The sequence below is a fragment of the Lactuca serriola genome, chromosome 5 (assembly GCF_051521515.1).
Source record: "Lactuca serriola cultivar US96UC23 chromosome 5, Lser_US96UC23_V15, whole genome shotgun sequence".
Lineage (NCBI taxonomy): Eukaryota > Viridiplantae > Streptophyta > Magnoliopsida > Asterales > Asteraceae > Lactuca > Lactuca serriola.
Window position 1 is genome coordinate 21,610,467 of NC_136412.1, and position 19,493 is coordinate 21,629,959.

Genomic DNA, 19,493 nt, shown 5'->3' on the forward strand with positions numbered 1-19,493 from the left:
TCAAGTATTACTATTTGTTTTCCTTTGAAATCGTAATATAAATGTTAAAACTACAAAACTTATAGCGTATTCTTAAAATAGAGAACTTCAATGTATTTAATCGTAACAAGAAAAATAGGAAAAAGGAAAAGAAGTAAGTTAATTCTATCATCTAAATAATATATTTCAGCTAACCTATATTAAAATAAAAAATAAAATAAATTTATCAGCTAATAAATGAAATTTTTTTATCATTAACCTACATATTAAAATAAATAAATAAATAATCAAGAACAATCATCCAACCTACATCTTGTACCCATGCATTACACATATAATAATATCTACCACAACATTAAATATAAATATAACAGACATCATGCATTTGTTCCTCTTCTTAGCACAAATTGCTCTAAAACCCTGCAAAAGTATTGAACTTTTAACTCCTCATATTACCAAAAAAAAAATTTAAGTTAAAAGCACAACAAAAACGTGTGAGTTTTCATATGATCTTATGCAGCCCTATATTGAGATCTGAGGATATGGAAATGAGGAGAGGAAGGGAGTGATGCCACGAGGCTTTAAACACACGTTTCTGATGAGCTCTAATCGACTGCGAGGGTTTGTTGGCATTAAACCTAATGTCAAATATGTGGATCATGGGGTCCGCTGAACCCGAGGTTAGGTACAAACCATCTGGGGACCACGTCTGATTGATCAAAGCCGATTGTGATTCGCTACTTTCTTGTTTCCAACCGAATTCATGTATTTCAGTTCGCCTTAATCTGATGTCAAACAATCTGAGTTGCCTCTCTGGAGTACTGCATATACAATAATACAAATTGTAAAATAAATATTAATAAGATATTCAACTTAAAATGTAAATGTGTTTCCAGTTTTCACTTTCATTTTCACCTGGTTTGAACCATGAAAAGATTGAAGTCACAAGGATTTGGTAGAACACTCATACACTTGCTTTCAATCTGATGCTTGTAATCGGCTCTTCCAGTTTGTAAATCGAATCCGATTATCCTTTTATCAGCACCTACAGAAACCACCATCTGTTTCTGTTGCATCCCTGCAACTCCCATAACAGCTGAAGAATGCATACTTCTGTGCAACACTTTTGGTTTCCAAGAATCATCCCCTGTTTTATCACTCCATTGAACCACAGCATGATCACTTCCACCAGTTACAAAACAAGTATCTTCCCATGGCATGAATGATATGTTGTTGATGATGCCCTTCACATGTGGTTTATCTTCAAGGAAAGTTACACGTTTTTTCTCTTTTGGTTTATTGAGATTGAGGACTGATATCTGAGGGTCCCCACCATCAGCAGTGTAGACAGCGAATAGGCTGCCGCCATGTGGATGCCATGCTATGTCTTCTGGCCACCTTCTGTGTTTCGTGGATGCACAGTCGGCTGTACTAAGAAGATATGCACTTGATCTTTTTTTTTTTTTTTTTTTTTAAAAACACACACACACCAAATTAGAAACTTATAAAATCAAAGAATATAAATTCAAAATCAGTAACATGAAACAGATAAAAGAATAAAAGATCAAGAACATACCCTCTGGACTGAATTTGCCACAGATTTACAAGTCCATCCAGAGCACTGCAAAAATCAATAACAGATCCTTAAAAAAACGCACACACACACACACATACACACACACACACTTTGGTACCTTGTCACAAAAAGCTGATCATTTGTAGGACACAAGGCAAGACTTCTGAGCTTTCTCTTATGCTGGCATGAGATGTGGTTGGAAGTCTGGCAATTGATTGTACGTGGTGAAGATGAGCTGGATACCATCTGAATTAAATCTACATGTTCACGCTGCTCTGTAATTTTGGAATTATTTAACAAAACATTAAAACCTCCAATTTAACAAAACAAGTATGTAATAAACTAATAATATGATAGATGAATCAGTGACACAAATAGAAACTATTACCAAATTTCCTTTTTGTCCCTTTGGATGGAGTCTCAACAGCTTCCTGTTCATGAGGGGTTCTATTTCTATGTCCTTTTTCTTTGACAATGCTTTTGGCATATGTTGGAACTGATGTAGAAGGTTTAGTGGCAGTTTCTGCCATTTTTATAGGTGGAGATGGTTTTGGATTTACTGCAGGGATAACAAGCTGTGGTCTCTGTTCTTGTTTTGGAATTTTAGGAAGATCTGGCATGTAGCTCTTGGAGGCAGAGGAGTTTCCATTACCTCTATCTCTATCACCATGATTTGGTAAAGAATGTTCACTGGTTTTTATTTTTACAGGGCTACATGATCTCCTCTCTTCTTTCACTTTTACACCATTTTGAGAAGAAATATTTGTAGATGCCACAGGATTTCCTCGACTTCTAAGGCGTGCCAATTTGCGTTGTGTTTCCTCCAACCTCTTCTCAGATTCATCAAGCTGTATACCTTCTCCAAAAAGATATTAGCTTTTATTTCCCAATTTAAATAAAGAAATTTACTTTTTGTTAGTTGTCAGACAAAAAGAATTGCAAGTAACATGAGGAACCATGTTCCATCTTATATTACAAGAAAATGATAATTTCTTATCACATAAAGATGTATGTTTTTGTCATTTGATTGAACTACACTACAAATTTCCAGTAAAATGTCATCAAATTCAATATTAAGACCTAAAGCAAAGCCACCAGAATCAACATCTTCTTCCATGGACTATATAACAAACTTTCTTTGAACACACACAAAGCAACAAGAAACCACCTACGTAAACTAATATTCAATCAAATGATTCGGTTATCATAAATCAATCTATTGTGACTGAATTTTGACAAGAATATGTATTTTCATCATTTATTTGCTCACTGCAGTTATTATCCTTTTCTGTGATTAACCTACATCCACAATTTCCCCTAAAATGTCATCAGTTTTATTTTTCCATTACAAAGCCATACGAACAAAACGTTATTCCATGAACTGTACATCAGAGCGAATTTATAACACTTACCAAGCAACCAAAAGCCTCCAATTTATACAAAATATTACAATTTGATTAAACACACAAACAACAACAGAATCGAACAGAAAAATCACTTTTTTACGACGAAATGTTTACGGAATGATAATCAAGAGGAGTGAGTAACAAAACCTCGGATTTATAGTAGGCGACACGCGTACGGAGATGATCAACTTCTTTGGCGCGGTGTTCAATCAAAGCTATTAAAGCCTCTTCTTGCTCCTCCCTGTCAGTCTTCTCATCGCCGGTGTGGTTCGACGCCATAACTTCCGAACTAGTGGCCGGCGGCGATCTTGGTCCCTGCTTTTATTGGTATTTATATCTCTGTTTATGGGGCCTCATGCGTATGAAGATCGAGATGACGAGATCCATTGGGGGCTTGCCTCTAATTAGTGGGGAGTGAAAGGGCATTTTTGTACTTCAACCGTTTGTGTATCTTTATTGTGAAATAACTACTAAAAAAATTATTTGGGTAAATTACGAAATTGATGATTTGTATTTTCAAATTACCCACCGATGACTTTTATATAAAATAGGAATACTTGCATATGGAAATCAATTGTAGCATTTTTGTCATTTTAGATAACAAAACTATTTTATGCTTAGAGGTATTGATGCCGTGGTCTCCTAAAGATTACAAAAGGTGTTAAAGTCGCGATATATAAATGGTTAGAGGTATTAAGTTGGAATTTTTGTGGAGATAGGGATCTAAGATTGGTGGCCAATTTTTGGAAGAACATAAATTTAAATCATATTAATGAACAACTGAGTAAAAAAAGAAGAGTTCCCACAAGCTTGTTGCTATGAAAATGGAGTTTGTTGTAGAGGAGTTTGTTGAGAAAGTAAGGAAAACAAATTGAGCAAAAGTTAGGAAAGAAGAGAAGGAAATGAGAAACTGGGTGGGCCCCTTTTTTAGTAAAAAATTTCACATCAAGAGCACCAAGAGGTGAGAGCATGGTTTGCGGGCAAATACTTTTAAGTATTGCTATTAAGACACCCTTTAGACATCCTATAGACATCTTTATCAAAAGTCAACTAATATATAACTATTTTTAATCATTCTTTTCAAAAAACAATATAATTTTAACCAATAAAAATACTTTAAAAATTATATAGGGTGTCTAAATGGTAAAATGGATGTCCATCTAGCCAACCTACTTTTACCGATCATTCAAAATGGCCAAGGTTGGTCAACCTCTGCTTTTGATTAAATCAGTTCGGGCTTGGACTGGATGTGGCCCAAAAACCTAAACTACATGTAATTGATTTTAAACCGTGTCCTAAAACCCATGTTACGGGGATCGATTTTTTAATGAAACATAACATCTATGTCATGCTTTAAACCATTTAAAAAGATATTTGTTTTATTTGATTATAAAGTGCAAAAACGTAAAAGTATTTTACAATTAAAAGATGTCTTGGTTTTTGCTTGTCATCTTTATCAAAATTTTACAGCGTCTCGAAGTGTTTCTTTGACCAGCCTTCTTTATATGTGGATTGTCGAAATGGTCGAACAACAACCAATCTTGATTCACGAGTCACGTCAAAAAGTTCAAATCACACCTGAGTAATATGGGCCTGCAGCCCATTTAGCCCTTTATTTGTAGGCATGTGTATGTAGTAAGTAGTGTGGGGTCTCAAATGAGTGATTTGTTTAACTTTCGAAGAAGCCATTACATTCTTTACAACATATTTTTCTACAAAAAATCTTGTGCTCAAGTGCACGGCACCTTTAGTTGGATTTTGGATGTGATTATCTATTTCGTTTAGTTTATTTGATAGGGGGAAAATATTTGTTATAAAAATGGCGAAATAATTATAATTGATCGTTGTTTATGTAATTGAACTTTATCTAAGAGAGTATGTTACCAATAACTCCATGTATATTTAAGCTTTAGACATTGATTTTGGAAATATGTTCCATACAACAAAAACGTAGTCAAATGTGTATTAGTTTTTGTGGGTGGTATCACATCTACACCGTCCTAAAACTTCTTATATTTGTTTTTAATTAATTTAAACTTTTTATATTTTTTTTAATTAATTTGTAAAATAGTTTTGTATGTTTTTAATATTTTATGAATTAGTTTGTATGAATTTAATTAGTTTGTATTTATTTATTAAATAAAATTGTGGGTTGGGAGGGATGAGAGAGATATATTTTAATGTATTGTGAAATAGAAATGATAAAAGTAGAAGGAGAAAAAATTGTTGATGTGAAAGTGGGTTGATAGAAGTGGGAGAGATGGACTCCCTCTACCCTTATAGTGATATGTTGTCTTAATTATTTTGAAGGAAAAAAAATATAATATTTTGTAGTTATTTTATATACCTTGAGATGATTTTGGATGCTAAAAGAAGCTCGAGACATAATTTTGGACATGGAAGTCGAAGTTGGAAAATACAAAACAGAAGTGCAAATCAGTTGTGTTGACTTTTGCAAAGGAATGTCACACGGCCATGTTGAGGCAAATTTCAAATACTCTTTGTGGACCATACGTCCATGTTGATTTTAACATATCCGGTAGTACGGTCATGTCAACGTGAAAACTGTTTGTAATCACCTCTTTTAAAGACGGAGTTGAGGTCATTTTGACCACACGCTTCATTTTTTAAAGCATTTTGCAGTTCATTGGAGAACATTCATATCTTTGGATTGCAAGTTTAGTTTTACAATTGTTTCTTAGATTATTTGAAGATTTAGTCATTATGTGTAGATAAATCTTACCAATTCAAACATTATGGTTTATTTTTTGAAGTATGATTCAAACTTTTATCTGAAGTAATTATGCTAGATCTTCATGAATGTTTTGTTTTCTTGTTTTCAATTCCGGATTTTGTTTGGAAACATATAGATTGTTAATGAAATTGATCACTTTATTAATTTTCTAATAAATTTTTTGGGAACAATTAATGATATTTTTGTTTATGAATTTAATTCCATTATTGATCCATACACTATAATTATAACATTTGATAAAGCATGAATGGTTTACTATAATTGGCATTTCCATCATTAAAATGACGAAACATCACGTCTAAATACAATTCATTTTTTAGAAGATCATTATACCATAATTATTGATGATCATAACTTAAATCATAACAAAAGTTAACTCTTATGTTGGATTTTTTTTATTGTTTGAATTTGTTTTTAATACATTTCATGTTAGTAGTAGTAATTTCTAAAATGGCAATCAAGACCCTCACTGTTTTGACTTAACTGAACATTTTTGGTATAATTTAATAACCCGTTTTCATAAGGATACGAACCTTACATACATTCATACTAATCCCTAGTGTGTCTAAGTTGGTTAATCTTTTATACTATTTTGTTAATTTATTTTGTTGGATCCGACAACCAACAAAAACCATAAAACCAATATTCAAATCCAAAATTCGAAAATTCGATAATTTGAGATCACATACCTAGATAATCGGATTGGATATTCAGATTCAAAAATTGATGAACACCCTTAGCTACCACCAACCTCTTTCTTCATAGATATCGACAATGAATCCTCATTCCCTCTGTCAACTCTTATGTAGCATCCCGAATTTCAGAAGTACGATTTAAGAGTTTAAAGTGTAATTTCGAAGAAGGGACTCGACGAGTAGGTACGCTTACTCGCCGAGTCGGAGCGGGTTTGGGTCGCGAATTAAGTGACCAACTCGCCGAGTCAGAAGCTGGACTCGACGAGTTGGTACTGGGATGAGAAAAACCCTAATCTTAGGGTTTGCACCCTATTTAAAGGACTTAATGTCCTCCCCTCAACTCCCTTAGCCCCTTTTGAGATCCAGTAAACCTTATCTCGTGTGTATAAGGACATTGGAGGGAGATTGAAGCTTTGAGATGTGTTCGAGTGGAAGAAACTTGAAGATAAAAAGGATTTGCATCAAGAAAGTAGTGTAGATCCAGAATCTACTGCAATTTTGGGCACATCTTGGAGGTAATGAGCTGTTACCTTTCCTTCGTTGCTTTTAGATTTATTCTTGAATGAGATTTGGGGCCATTTAGGTATGATTGATATCCACTTCGGGTTTGGAGTCCAGATCTGAGGTTGCTACTTCAGATCTAGACTTGTATTGGTCCAGAAAGTCATAAAGCATCAGTTATTGAATTGTTGGTGAAGCCCTTTTGTGTAACACCTAAGCCTTAGTGTGTTTTGGGCCTATATCTTTTTGGTTTCACATAAAGTTTGCAACTTTATGTGAGGGATAGATTGTAGAAGGGTGGATCTACGGATTGGAGCCTCAACATGGCTCGAAAAACCTCTGAATGGATTGAGAACTAGAGAGGCTAGGCGAGTCATATGGGTGTACTCGACGAGTTGTATGAACACGTGCATGGACTTGACGAGTTGGAAGAACAACTCGACGAGTCTGTTGAAGATTGCCTTGGACTCGGCGAGTCTGTTCTTGGACTCGACGAGTCTGTTCTTGGACTCGGCGAGTCAGGTCGCAGAACTCCAACCTCTTTTGGTTAAGCCTTGGATTAGTGAGTCGGTTGGCGACTCAGTGAGTTGGATAGGATGGGACTCAGAGATCGTTGGACTCGACAAGTCTTGGGGCGACTCGGCGAGTTAAGTTGTGTCATGAGAGTTTTCTGGGTAAGGGAACTCGGCGAGTCGTCGGGGTGACTCGGCGAGTAGAGTCAACCAGGAAGGTTGACTTTAACTGAGGACTTTGACCTTGACCAAGTGTTGACCAGTTGACTTCCAAGGGTACTTCGGTAATATTGGTATTTATGGAATTGGTACTTTGGTAGTGTTCAGTGGCGGCAATCGTGTCGGAGGTCGGAGCAGCTTGTTCTTATCTCTTCAGTCACCAATTTCAGGTGAGTTATCCTCACTATATCAATAGGGTCTAAGGCACCAAGTCCGGCCCCTTTTAGTTGTTATCTTGGTTACAGTATGCTACATGTGGTTATGATATGTTAGATTGGAATCAGAATAGACAGTATGTTGTTATGCTCATGTGATCCGTTAGAATTGGTATGTTACTGACCTGGTTAGGTCGATGCCTTGGTCATGAGAGATTGTTGTGATCGATGATCTGTGAGATAGTTATATATGATATATGTACTCATACTGTTGATGTGCTTATTGATCTGTTAGGTCGGCGTCCTGGTAATTGGGACAATATTATGTCGGTGACCTGGTTTAGGTCGGTATCCTGGTAATGGTATATAGGATGATGTTATGTCAGTGACCTGGTTTAGGTCGGTATCCTCGTATATAGGATGATGCTATGTTAGTGACCTGGTTTAGGTCGGTATCCTGGTATATAGGATGATGCTATGTTAGTGACCGGTTAGGTCGATATCCTGGTAAGGATGATGCTATGCATTTTGATCTGCTAGATCGATTTGTTTGCCTATGGACTGTTATGTGATTTCCTGTTATATGTACACATGGTTATTTGTTTGATGTTTGGGTTGAGGCGGTCCTGCTTTGTGCTGAATGCCAACATACCCTACGAGCGGTTTGGATAGATTGTAGGCTTGTATGGCGGTCTAGTCATACCGAAGGCTCAGATAGATCCAGATAGACTGAAGGCCCGGTGCGGGCGGTCCAGTCATACTGTAGACTCAGAGAGTGGACCAGGTGAACTGAAGGCCTGTTAAGGGCGGACCAGTCACGCTGCAGACTTGATAGGCATGGTTGTTCTGTATTGTGATACAATATGTTATGATTATGTTTGTATGTGGTTGGTATTTTGGGGGTAACTCACTATGCTTTCGGGCTTACAGTTCAGTGTATTGTTTCAGGTACTTCTGGAGATTATGGCAAAGCGAAGGCGTGATCATACCGCTCCTCATATTTTATGATTCATGTGATATGGTTCTGGGGGATACTTATGATGTTTAAACTATTTTGAAAATAAGATGTATGAACTTAATGGTTTTTAAATGAAATAAAATGTTTTAAATTGGCTTAAAATTTTTGGTCGTTACAAGTTGGTATCAGAGCCTTGGTTTGAGTGAATTGGAGGAACATTCGTGTGAATCCAGTCTCAAATCAAGGAGGGATTTACAAAATGTTTTTCAAAAGGTTTTCGAAATAAGTAAAGGAGGATGCAGAGGGTATGATCAGCCAGAGCCAGTAAGTAGACCCCAAAATACCACACAAGTTATTTGATTATGTGATATGTTGGAACAGCATGCTAGTATTAGGCTAGGGATCTTCAAGAATTGCATGATAGAATTGCCTGATTTCATGATGCATATTAGCCTAGGGTTTTTCTTATATGGAATTGACATCCTTACTGTAGTTGTTTAGTGTATGCATCACGGCTGTGCATAATCAAGATCTTATAGCCTGAGAATGTTTGATTCAACCTTAGGGTAGAATTAGATATTCGAAAGTCTATCGGGTCCAGCGTTATGTATGGCTAGTATACACTAATGCTGCAAGGTCGGTGGAAGTTTCATGGATTGGGTGGGTAGTGAGAGGCCGGGAGGCCAGATATGAGATGTTTAGCATTCCTATAGGAGTGAGGATTTAATCGGTCGCTACATTTATGTATATTGTTAAGGCGTTGTGATGATACTTGAGACAAATATGGGTAGGTGTGGAAGGTAGTATGGGCCCGTATTACTGAAAGCACAGGACCCATACGCGTGGCAAGGAAGTTACAACCCCTAGGGTTGGGTTTTGGAGTTGTTTCCCTGTCATTATATAGGTTATTAGAGACCTTTCAGTGTATTGCCTGAATGGTGGTCACAAGACGTCTTGTGACCGGATCCAGGTTAGGATAGGGAGATGCCAACCAAGATAGGCCAACATTGTCAGGGGATCGTTTTAGGGAGATCCTCCGGGAGGAGACGATCGAGATTGTTCGGGGATAAATTTCGAAGATGATTGGGTCTTTCAAGGCCGCCATGGTTGAGTATGTTGCCGAGCGTCATACAGACATTGCTGAGATGGTTTCCGCGACAGCTTTGGCAGCTGTGACGACGGCGGGGAGAGGAGTTGGACGAGCTTCCTAGGACTGGGACATGTTATCGGAACATAATCTGATGAGCAGAAAGATACAGTTATCTGGGAGCAGGAAGATGACATGTACTCGTTATATTTCCGCTGGTTGAGCGGGAGAGTCTAGCTTGTGGGTTTATAGATTTGTGGCTCGGGGGTTTGCTCAAGGCCGGGTTATGGGTCGTGGGAACTCCGAAAAGGGGTGATGATTATGTTCAGCTGGGTTTTGCAGCGGGAAGTGAAATGGTTGATTGATGAATTGGATCGTCGTTTGGTAGGGCAAGGATTGCACCCTCTCAGTTTCCGAGATCGAAAGAGTGAGCAGGCTTATGACCCCAGGATCAGGTGTATTCCAACTCGGGTTCAGATGGTTACATGAATAGGCAACATTATTTCAAGCGTCGGTGAGCTCAGGACGGTCGGCGTGGCATAAGTGTTGTGAGGCCCGGTTTTCCTTGGATCTCATGTATTGGATGGAAAGGATTGATTGTGCGATCTATTGCACTGTTGGGACTGTAGTCTATGTCTTGGGAGTGGTTTGTAGCCCGGTTTAGGGCAGAGGTTGTTTCAGCTGTTGTCGTTCAGCTGTGGGAGTTTGAGTTAGTGAGTGAGTCAGGGTGTGAACCCTGAAGAGAATGATTTCTAAAGCCCGAAAGCGGGAAGCTTGTTTGGAACACCTTTGGAAAAGGGGTTTTATGTGGGAGGACTATGGATGGAGTCCCACAAAAGGGTTATTCATCATTGTCAGGATTCAATGGTTAGCAACCATTAGTGGTTGACAGATTAAAAGCGCCAAGAGAAGTAACTCGTTGTCGAGTATTAGTTGGTGCATCTATATGGTGGTCTTCAGGAAGTGAGTGTGGAGTCATTCACGCATTAGTGGTTGTCGGTTTCACTGGGATTCAGGAAGTGATCATCTGATTCTTAGAAGTGTGTGATGAGTCGGGTCTAGCTAGCAATGGAACACTAATGGGAAAGAGTTGGTTGCCATCGGATAAATCGTTGGGAAGTGAGGAGGATTGAGAATCCTCCAATCTTCATGTATTATGAAGGCTTAGTTGAATCTAAGTGGGGGAGTGTTACCCTGAGATGCTAAAGTGGAAAGGTTTTGAAACGGGGATAAGTTTCACAACCCGACAGGGAGAAAATATGCCCTATTGGCTGCTTAGTAGAGGGTTGTGTTGTTTGGGGGTCGGCAAAACTCCCGAGCATAAGAACACATCTTCTGGATGCTTGATAGTAGAAGTTGGATAACCATGTTGGGGTCGGAGGTCGGAGCAGCTTGTTCTTATCTCTTCAGTCACCAATTTCAGGTGAGTTATCCTCACTATATCAATAGGGTCTAAGGCACCAAGGTCAGCCCCTTTTAGTTGTTATCTTGGTTACAGTATGCTACATGTGGTTATGATCTGTTAGATTGGAATCAGAATAGACAGTATGTTGTTATGCTCATGTGATCCGTTAGGATCGGTATGTTAGTGACCTGGTTAGGTCGATGCCTTGGTCATGATAGATTGCTATGATCGATGATCTGTGAGATAGTTATATATGATATATGTACTCGTACTGTTCATGTGCTTATTGATCTGTTAGGTCGGCGTCCTGGTAATTTGGACAGTATTATGTCGGTGACCTGGTTTAGGTCGCTATCCTGGTATATAGGATGATGTTATGTCAGTGACCTGGTTTAGGTCGGTATCCTGGTATATAGGATGATGTTATGTCAGTGACCTGGTTTAGGTCGGTATCCTCGTATATAAGATGATGCTATGTTAGTGACCTGGTTTAGGTTGGTATCCTCGTATATAGGATGATGCTATGTTAGCGACCAGTTAGGTCGATATCCTGGTAAGGATGATGCTATGCATTATGATCTGCTAGATCGATTTGTTTGCCTATGGACTGTTATGTGATTTTCTGTTATATGTACACATGGTTATTTGCTTGATGTTTGGGTTAAGACGATCCTGCTTTGTGTTAAAGGCCAACATACCCTACGAGCGGTCCGGATAGATTGTAGGCCCGTATGGCGGTCCAGTCATATCGAAGGCTCGGATAGATCCAGGTAGACTGAAGGTGTCACACCCCCGAACCAGACGGCGGAAACGTCCGGGGGCTGTCGTGACTCAATTGAATACCATGACATTGAATATATATGAAACATAACAACATTCGTCACCGTGCATTAATATATTACAACTAATAGTGTTTACATGTCATACATTGTCTAAACGTTACATTCCCAAAAATTAAATTGTTCGATTAAACATAAATAAACTGCAGCCGTCACCGAATATGATTTCCTTTGATTCACTGGTTCCCTGAGAATACAAGTATTTTGAAAAACGTCAACATGTGAAATGTTGGTGAGTTCATAAGTAGTGTTTGAAATCCAATGTTTTGTATTGTTTGAAAACCACCAGAAAATCCGATATTTTCTGAAAAGAAAAGCTTTTGAAAATGTTGTGAAGATCCATAAGTATGCTTGTTTGTTTTCTATACTTGTAAAATATTGTTCGTTAAAAATCGTATGTATTCTGAAAGTGTATGTATTGAAAACCCTAGGAAAACCCGATGTTTTCCTAATTCTTCGAATTCCATGAAATTACTTTGAAACCATTGCAACGCATGAAGTTATCATTCCAGACGACATTGGATCATTGTTGAGCATGACTATCCGCCACAAACACGCGTTACACAAACGACTAGTCTATAGCAATACTAACGATCCCGAAGGCGTCGTCCGTACTAGTCACGCTATCCAACCGTCCTGTAGTCCCACATCCGAAGAGAAGGAGGGCACGAAGACCTCGACGACTCCATTAGCCGGTTGGGGATAAAAAGGTACGAGGGGTCCCAGACCCGCCTCGCAAAAAGGCAGACTCCACTAGCGACACTAAAGGACCCTTGGGGCCAGTAGTCTACAGCTATGGAAAGTCCGGTTACGTCGTGTCGGGTTGGTAAAACCCAACACTTCGTAAGATGAAGTCTTTGGGCCTTAAGATCAGGTCGTCGGGCTAGCTAGGCTCAACGAACAAGATTTTACACTTGTGGGGCCCAAAGATAGTGCGTAGACGTCTGTGCACATGTATAATGTATTCCGAATCGTTATTTGTATGAATCATAGTATTGTAGTATCATAGTATCGTTGTGTTAGTGGTTTCGGATTTTTATTGGTTCGAGACCGAACCCATTCGTTTAACAACGACTTTTGGTATTGTAGTGTATTGTATTTTGTCGATAGTAGTAGTAGTATTATTTGATCATATTGCATGTATTGAATTTGTCTTGGAAATTTTCTGTTTTCAGCCCCTCCTCGTTTGTAAAATTTACCTTTTCCACCCTTTATTTAAAATATTTTCCGGTTTGGTCCTTAAATCAATTTTCTTGACATTTTAACCCCAAAAATTATTGAAATAAACATTTTCCAGCATATTTTTCATAGAAAACAGCTTAAGACCCTGAAATGCAGTTTTCTCGGTTTTAATCCCTTCTTTTCGCAACTTTGACAATTTTGGCCCAAATTGGAAAATTTTTGCAACTTTGGTCCTTTTTAAATTTAAAAAGCATTTTAAACCTTTGAAAAGGATTTGGAACACTTATAGTCCACTGTTTTACCGAAAATTACAGTTTTGGCCCTCCAAAACAGAAATATTCGCATAATGGGCCTCATTGGGCCGAAATTTTCATTTTTGGCCCATTAAGCTTGAAATTTATGTTTTTAATCCTCTAATAGAGTATAATTCCAGAAATAATTTTATAGAAACTGTTTTGGCACACTTCATCCATCAGAATCTGTGAAATGTCAATTTGGGCCCTTAATTTTGTATTTTTCACATTTTAGGCCCAAAATTTGTGTTTTTAATCCAAAGAAAATTATTACTAAACTACTTAGCCATTTTTCTTGGAACACTTTGTATGTAGAAATATATTTGAAGCTAAGATCATAAAACATAAGTTATATCTCGGTTTTGAGGGGTTTTATGGCTAGATCCAACATTAAAACACATAAAAGCATACATATAAGCATGGAAATCATACAAGGCATACAAAACACATATAGATCTACACTTTCACTTGTATTCCCCCCCCCCACAAAACTCATAAAAACAGAAAATAGGGGGTATGAAGCTCACCTTGGGGTGTTGATTCGGTTTTGCAAGGAAAAATGGAAGGAAAATGAAGTGTTTTTGGCCTTGGCTCCCTTTGATGAAGATCTCGAGTTTTGAGATGGTTCTAGGGTGCAAGATCACGATTTTTGCATGGATTAGGAAGAGATTTTTGATAAATAAGGAGTACAAGTCATAGATCCAAGCAAAACCTTACCTTAGATGATGATTTTTGTGGAAGAACTTCCTTGAATGCTTCCTATTTTTCGAGATTTTGGATGGAGAAGAAGGGAGTGTTCTTGAGAGAGTTGAGAGATTTTTGTGAGTTTGTGTGTGTGAGTATGGCCGAGAGTGAGAGAGGAGAGAAGAAGAAATGATATTTGAGGTGATGTTTGCATGGAGATATGGGTTTCTTGCATGGAAGTCCTTTGGTTAATAGTGAGGTGGCATGGGAAAGTCAAACCTTTCTCTTGGGCTTGATTTGGGCCGAAAATGTTGGAGGAAAAAGAGAATGTTTGGGCTTTAAATACTTAAGCCCAATTTTCATGGTTAAGTTGAGTGATTTTTGGTCCAAATAAATTTAAAGGTGATTTTTATGACTAGTTAGGGTCAAATTAGGTTAATTATGGTTCATAGTCATTAATTTATTTCATTCTAGGCCCCATATGACCCAAAATGTTGAAATAAATAAATGTGGGTCCAATTAGAGCCCAATTAGGGTTCTAAGCCCATGATAGTCCAATTGGAAGCTTATTGGTCCATTTGGATCCAATAAGGAAGTTCTAGTCCAAAATAGACTTAACAAGAACTTCTAGGGTTTTCCAATTGTTTGATGACTATTTGTAGTACTTGTATGATGTATTTGATTGAAGTTTTTGATTCACATTTACTTGAATGTATAGATTACATAGCTCAAAATTTTCAGTTGTGACAGAAGGCCCGGTGCAGGCGGTTTAGTCATAGTGTAGACTCAGAGAGTGGACCAGGTGAACTGAAGGCCTGTTGAGGGTAGACTAGTCACGCTGCAGACTTGAGAGGCATGGCTATTCTGTATTGCGATACAATATGTTATGATTATGGTTGTATGTGGTTGGTATTTTGAGGGTAACTCACTAAGCTTTCGGGATTACAGTTCAGTGTATTGTTTCAGGTACTTCAGGAGATTGTGGCAAAGCGAAGGCGTGATCGTACCGCTCCTCATGTTTTATGATTCATGTGATATGGTTCTGGGGGATACTCTGATGTCGAAACTATTTTGAAAATAAGATGTATGAAATTAATGGTTTTTGAATGAAATAAAATGTTTTAAATTGGCTCAAAATTTTTGGTCGTTACATCTTATATACATGTTCACCATTAAGTTTTCCTCGTCTACTTATCTCTTATAATGCAACCAAATTCTTCCACTTCTTTGTAGCGACCCGTTTCCGGTATGTTAATTAATTTGTTTTGGGCTAAGTTTTCAAGAGGGACTCGGCGAGTTCTAGCCTGACTCGCCGAGTCGGGTCGCGCATCTTGTGCACGCGGAAGCCGGCGACTCGGCGAGTCCATATCCTGGACTCGGCGAGTCCATCCGTCTGGGTGAAACCCTAACTCCCCGGGTTTTGCTCACTATTTAAACCCCATTATAGCCTCCATCTCGTCACTTTTCCCCCCTGAGAGCACTGTGAGAAACCCTAAACCTTCCTCTTGTGAGCTTATAAGTGATCTTGTTCCATTTTGTGAAGGGGTGAAGAAGGAGAAGAAGAAGGAAGCAAGGAAGCGAGTTCTAGTGCCAAGATCCAAGATCAAGTGTGAACTTATTCAGGTATTTTCGGAGTTCTCTTCTGGTTTCATGCTTAAACTTCCATTAGAGCTCTTTTAAGGGCTATTTGATGCTTGTTCCAAGCTTTATGCTTGCTTGATTGTATTATTAAGCCGAAATACCTTTGGATCTGAGTGTTGGGGTGTTGAAGAGTCCAGATCCACTGCCTTTTTGGGGTTACATTGCTTATTAGCCATGGATCTACCCTTATTGTGCATATTTTAGTCTTATTTCCCTCATTCATGTGGTTGTACACGTAAAGTTGGAAACTTTACGTGGTAAAACAGCTTAATGGACCTAGATCTATCATTTGCATGTGTTGGATTCAAGAGAAATCGAGTAAAAATATGTTGCATGGCGGCGACTCGGCGAGTCGGAAGAACGACTCGACGAGTCAGGTCGCGAGTCCCGAGTTCTCCAGTTTCTTCAGTGTCGAGTGGACGAGGTGAGTTAGGGAGTGGACTCAGCGAGTTAAGAGTAGACTCAGTAATGGAGGGACTTGGCGAGTTGTTCATACAACTCGGCGAGTCCAAGGCAATCTCCTTGAGGATTAAGAACAACTCGTCGAGTCTGTTCATCTGACTCGGCGAGTCGGATGAAGATCATCTGAGTTCTTGGATCCAGAGGGTACTCGTCGAGTCGATGCCACACTCGACGAGTAACAGCATGTAAGAGTTGAACGGAGAGTCTAGGACTCGGCGAGTCGGGTATCCCGACTCGGCGGGTCAGCCCTGAGTAAGTCAACTTTGACCAAGGGTAAAAGAGTCATTTTACCCTGAGTATAGTGCTAGTGATTGATTGAGTGTGTTTATGGATTTGTAGCCGAGGAGATTCAGGAGCAGCAGCCGTTAGCTTTCCGAGCCACACACTCATCCGCTAGCTTACGAGGTGAGTCTCCTTTCCGTAGGGGCGGGTCTAAGGCCACAATGCCGGCCCGTCCAGTTAATAGTAGTTTCCGGACTTCGGTCCGATGTAGTAGTTCGTATGTTTGATGCCTTCGTGGTTCAGACATGTTTTATGTGCTATGTGTATGTGTTTATGTTCCGGGCCACGGCCCGATGCAGTATGCAATATAAATGGTTATGATATACTATGCTATGTGCAGTCAGTCCCGGACCTCGGTCCGATGCAGGGGACACGGTCCCAGTCAGTTCCGGACTTCGGTCCGATGCAGTCAGTTCCGGACTTCGGTCCGATGCAGTTAGTTCCGGACTTCGGTCCGATGCAGGGGACAAGGTCCCAGTCAGTTCCGGACTTTGGTCCGATGCAGTTTCCGGGCTTCGGCCCGATGCAGTGGGCAAGGCCCAATATGTGTTTATGTGTTATTGTATGGTATGTGGTAGTTTGGGGGAGCTCACTAAGCTTCGTGCTTACAGTTTCAGTTTTGGTTTCAGGTACTTCCGCAAGCAAAGGGAAGAGCTCTGGATGACGGCATCACACACACCACCGCCTCAGCTTTAGCCTGGGATTGATTTAGATGTTTGATCTGATGTAGTATGATACAGTTTTTCCGCACAGTATTTTATTATGTTTTGGAATACATCACGTATGGTTTTATTATGTGATGCTCTGATTGCAGTTTTGATTATATTAAAAACAAAAATTTTTGGGTCGTATTTTTGGGTCGTTTCATTCTTTCTTCAGAGCCCTGGTTTGAGGGATTCGGATACACTCTCGGGTGTATCTGAACTCAAACTAAGGGGAAAATAAAAGATTTTTAATAAAATGTTTTTACAAAAGAATTTTGAAAACACTTAGGAGGAAAAGAATTGTTTTAAGATAGAGGTGTGTGCATGCGGTCAACCGAGCTCAAGTAAGTACTCCCAAATTACCCATACAAGTTATTTGTTCAATTTCAGTTTAGTAGAACAGCATGCTAGAATAGGACTAAGGGTTTAGGAGAATGCCTTATGTGCCTGCTTATGTGTTACAGCTCTATGAATATTGCATGCTAGAATTGAGTAGACAGCAGTAGGATAGCCTGTTTAGGTTATGCCTGATAGTGTGAGCTTAGCATCCTATGCTAGTGCAATTTCTTGCTATAAGAATAGCTTGCGTGAGTCTGTTTCCCTTGTCCGAATGCTGCTTGCTTTGTGCTTAGTGGGATTCGAGTAATGGGAGTTAGCCATTAGGTAGACACGTCACACCACATGTAATCAGGTTTGAATAATCCCAGAGTGCTGGAACTGGCCCTACTGCGCAGCTCTTGTTTGAGTCCAACCGTTGTAGGGACGGATCTCTTACTTGAAGGATTATCCGATCCTCATCACATGTGATGGTGTTCAGGTGATGGCTAACTGGCAGTGCAAGGAGACCTACAGCAGCTGAGGACCAGACGTATTGAGCTCGAGTTTTCTCTAGGGCAAGCCTAGGGTGAGGGTAGCAGAAAATAGCAGCGGTAGAAGTGACTTGGGGAAGTCGAGGCAGTTCTTGAGGAAAGTACGGATAGATGTGGAAGGTAGTAGGGGCCCATACTACTGGAAACAGAGGATCCGTACTCAAATCAAGGAAGGCCAAGATTAGACCAGGAAGCTAGTAGTCGTATTATGATCCCTTGAAATATTTCAATGTTCTGATGTTGTTATGATATGTTTCAGAATGGTAGTTTTGCGTCCGAGGCCAGCAGCCGGCAGTTCAGATGCCGGAGGAGGATCAGGATCGGGATCCGACCCGGAGGTCGGACAGATGGATGAGCAGACCAGAGGGTTCCTTTCTTCTGAGATTACTCGCATCATACTTGAGCAGACTCCTGTGATCTTCGGTTCGATCAAGGAGGGCATTTTGGAGATGATGGATGAGAGACTGAGTACCTTCCGTACTGAGATGGCGGCCGTGATGGGGTCGCGCACACTCACTTTCAGGGAGTTCAGGGCGTGCGGGGCTCCTGACTACCACGGGGCACGGGACCCCATAGCGAGTACCAGGTGGTTGGCGGATGTGGCCAACGCATTCCGCACTAGCAGATGTCCCGAGGGGGACAAGGTCAGATTGGCGTCCTGTCTCCTGAAGGACAGGGCACGTGACTGGTGGGAGGAGGTAGGACATACCATCGGGGATGATGCGGCATTGGATGCCATGACCTGGGCTGATTTTTCTACCAGGTTCAGAGTGGAGTTCGCACCGGTCATTGAGGTGCAACAGTTAGCCAGGGAGTTCCAGGATCTTACCCAGACTACCGAGACAGTGGCGGAGATCACCGCCAAGTTCAGGGAGCGGGCCCTTCTTGTTCCTCAGTATGCAGCAGACGAGGAGATGAAGAAGGCCCGTTATCACGAGATGTTGCGGAGCGACATTCGTATGTTTGTGAGTCAATCCAGTTGCAAAACACTGGACGACATGATTGCTAGGGCCAGAGAGAGGGAGATTGATCTCGAGATGGAGAGGAAGAGGAAACCGGAGGCGGTTTCGGGTGCAGGCAGTGTGGGCAAAAAGCCCAAGGTTTCAGATCACAGATCTAGGAGTCAGCAGAGCCACGGTCGATGTGGCAAGTGTGGGAGATTGCACGAGGGGGCGTGCAAGGCAGGGAGTTCCGGCTGCTACAAGTGCGGTCGGATTGGGCATTTGAGTAGGGATTGTACGGCCCCTGCCACTACGGTTACAGCATCGGATCTGATTTGCTTTCAGTGC

At 40.1% G+C, this 19,493-nt stretch overlaps 1 protein-coding gene across 1 annotated transcript; it reads right to left on the reverse strand.

The window, feature by feature from the left end:
- Positions 1 to 213: 213 nt before the first annotated feature.
- On the reverse strand, positions 214 to 3,360 carry LOC145052187 (uncharacterized). The gene is made up of 6 exons (XM_078999995.1): positions 3,109 to 3,360; positions 1,944 to 2,403; positions 1,674 to 1,830; positions 1,556 to 1,600; positions 895 to 1,431; positions 214 to 800 (listed from the first exon to the last, which is right to left on the reverse strand). The coding sequence occupies exons 1-6, from the start codon at positions 3,238 to 3,240 to the stop codon at positions 482 to 484; spliced, it is 1,650 nt and encodes a 549-aa protein (XP_078856121.1). The 5' UTR covers positions 3,241 to 3,360; the 3' UTR covers positions 214 to 481.
- Positions 3,361 to 19,493: the final 16,133 nt, after the last annotated feature.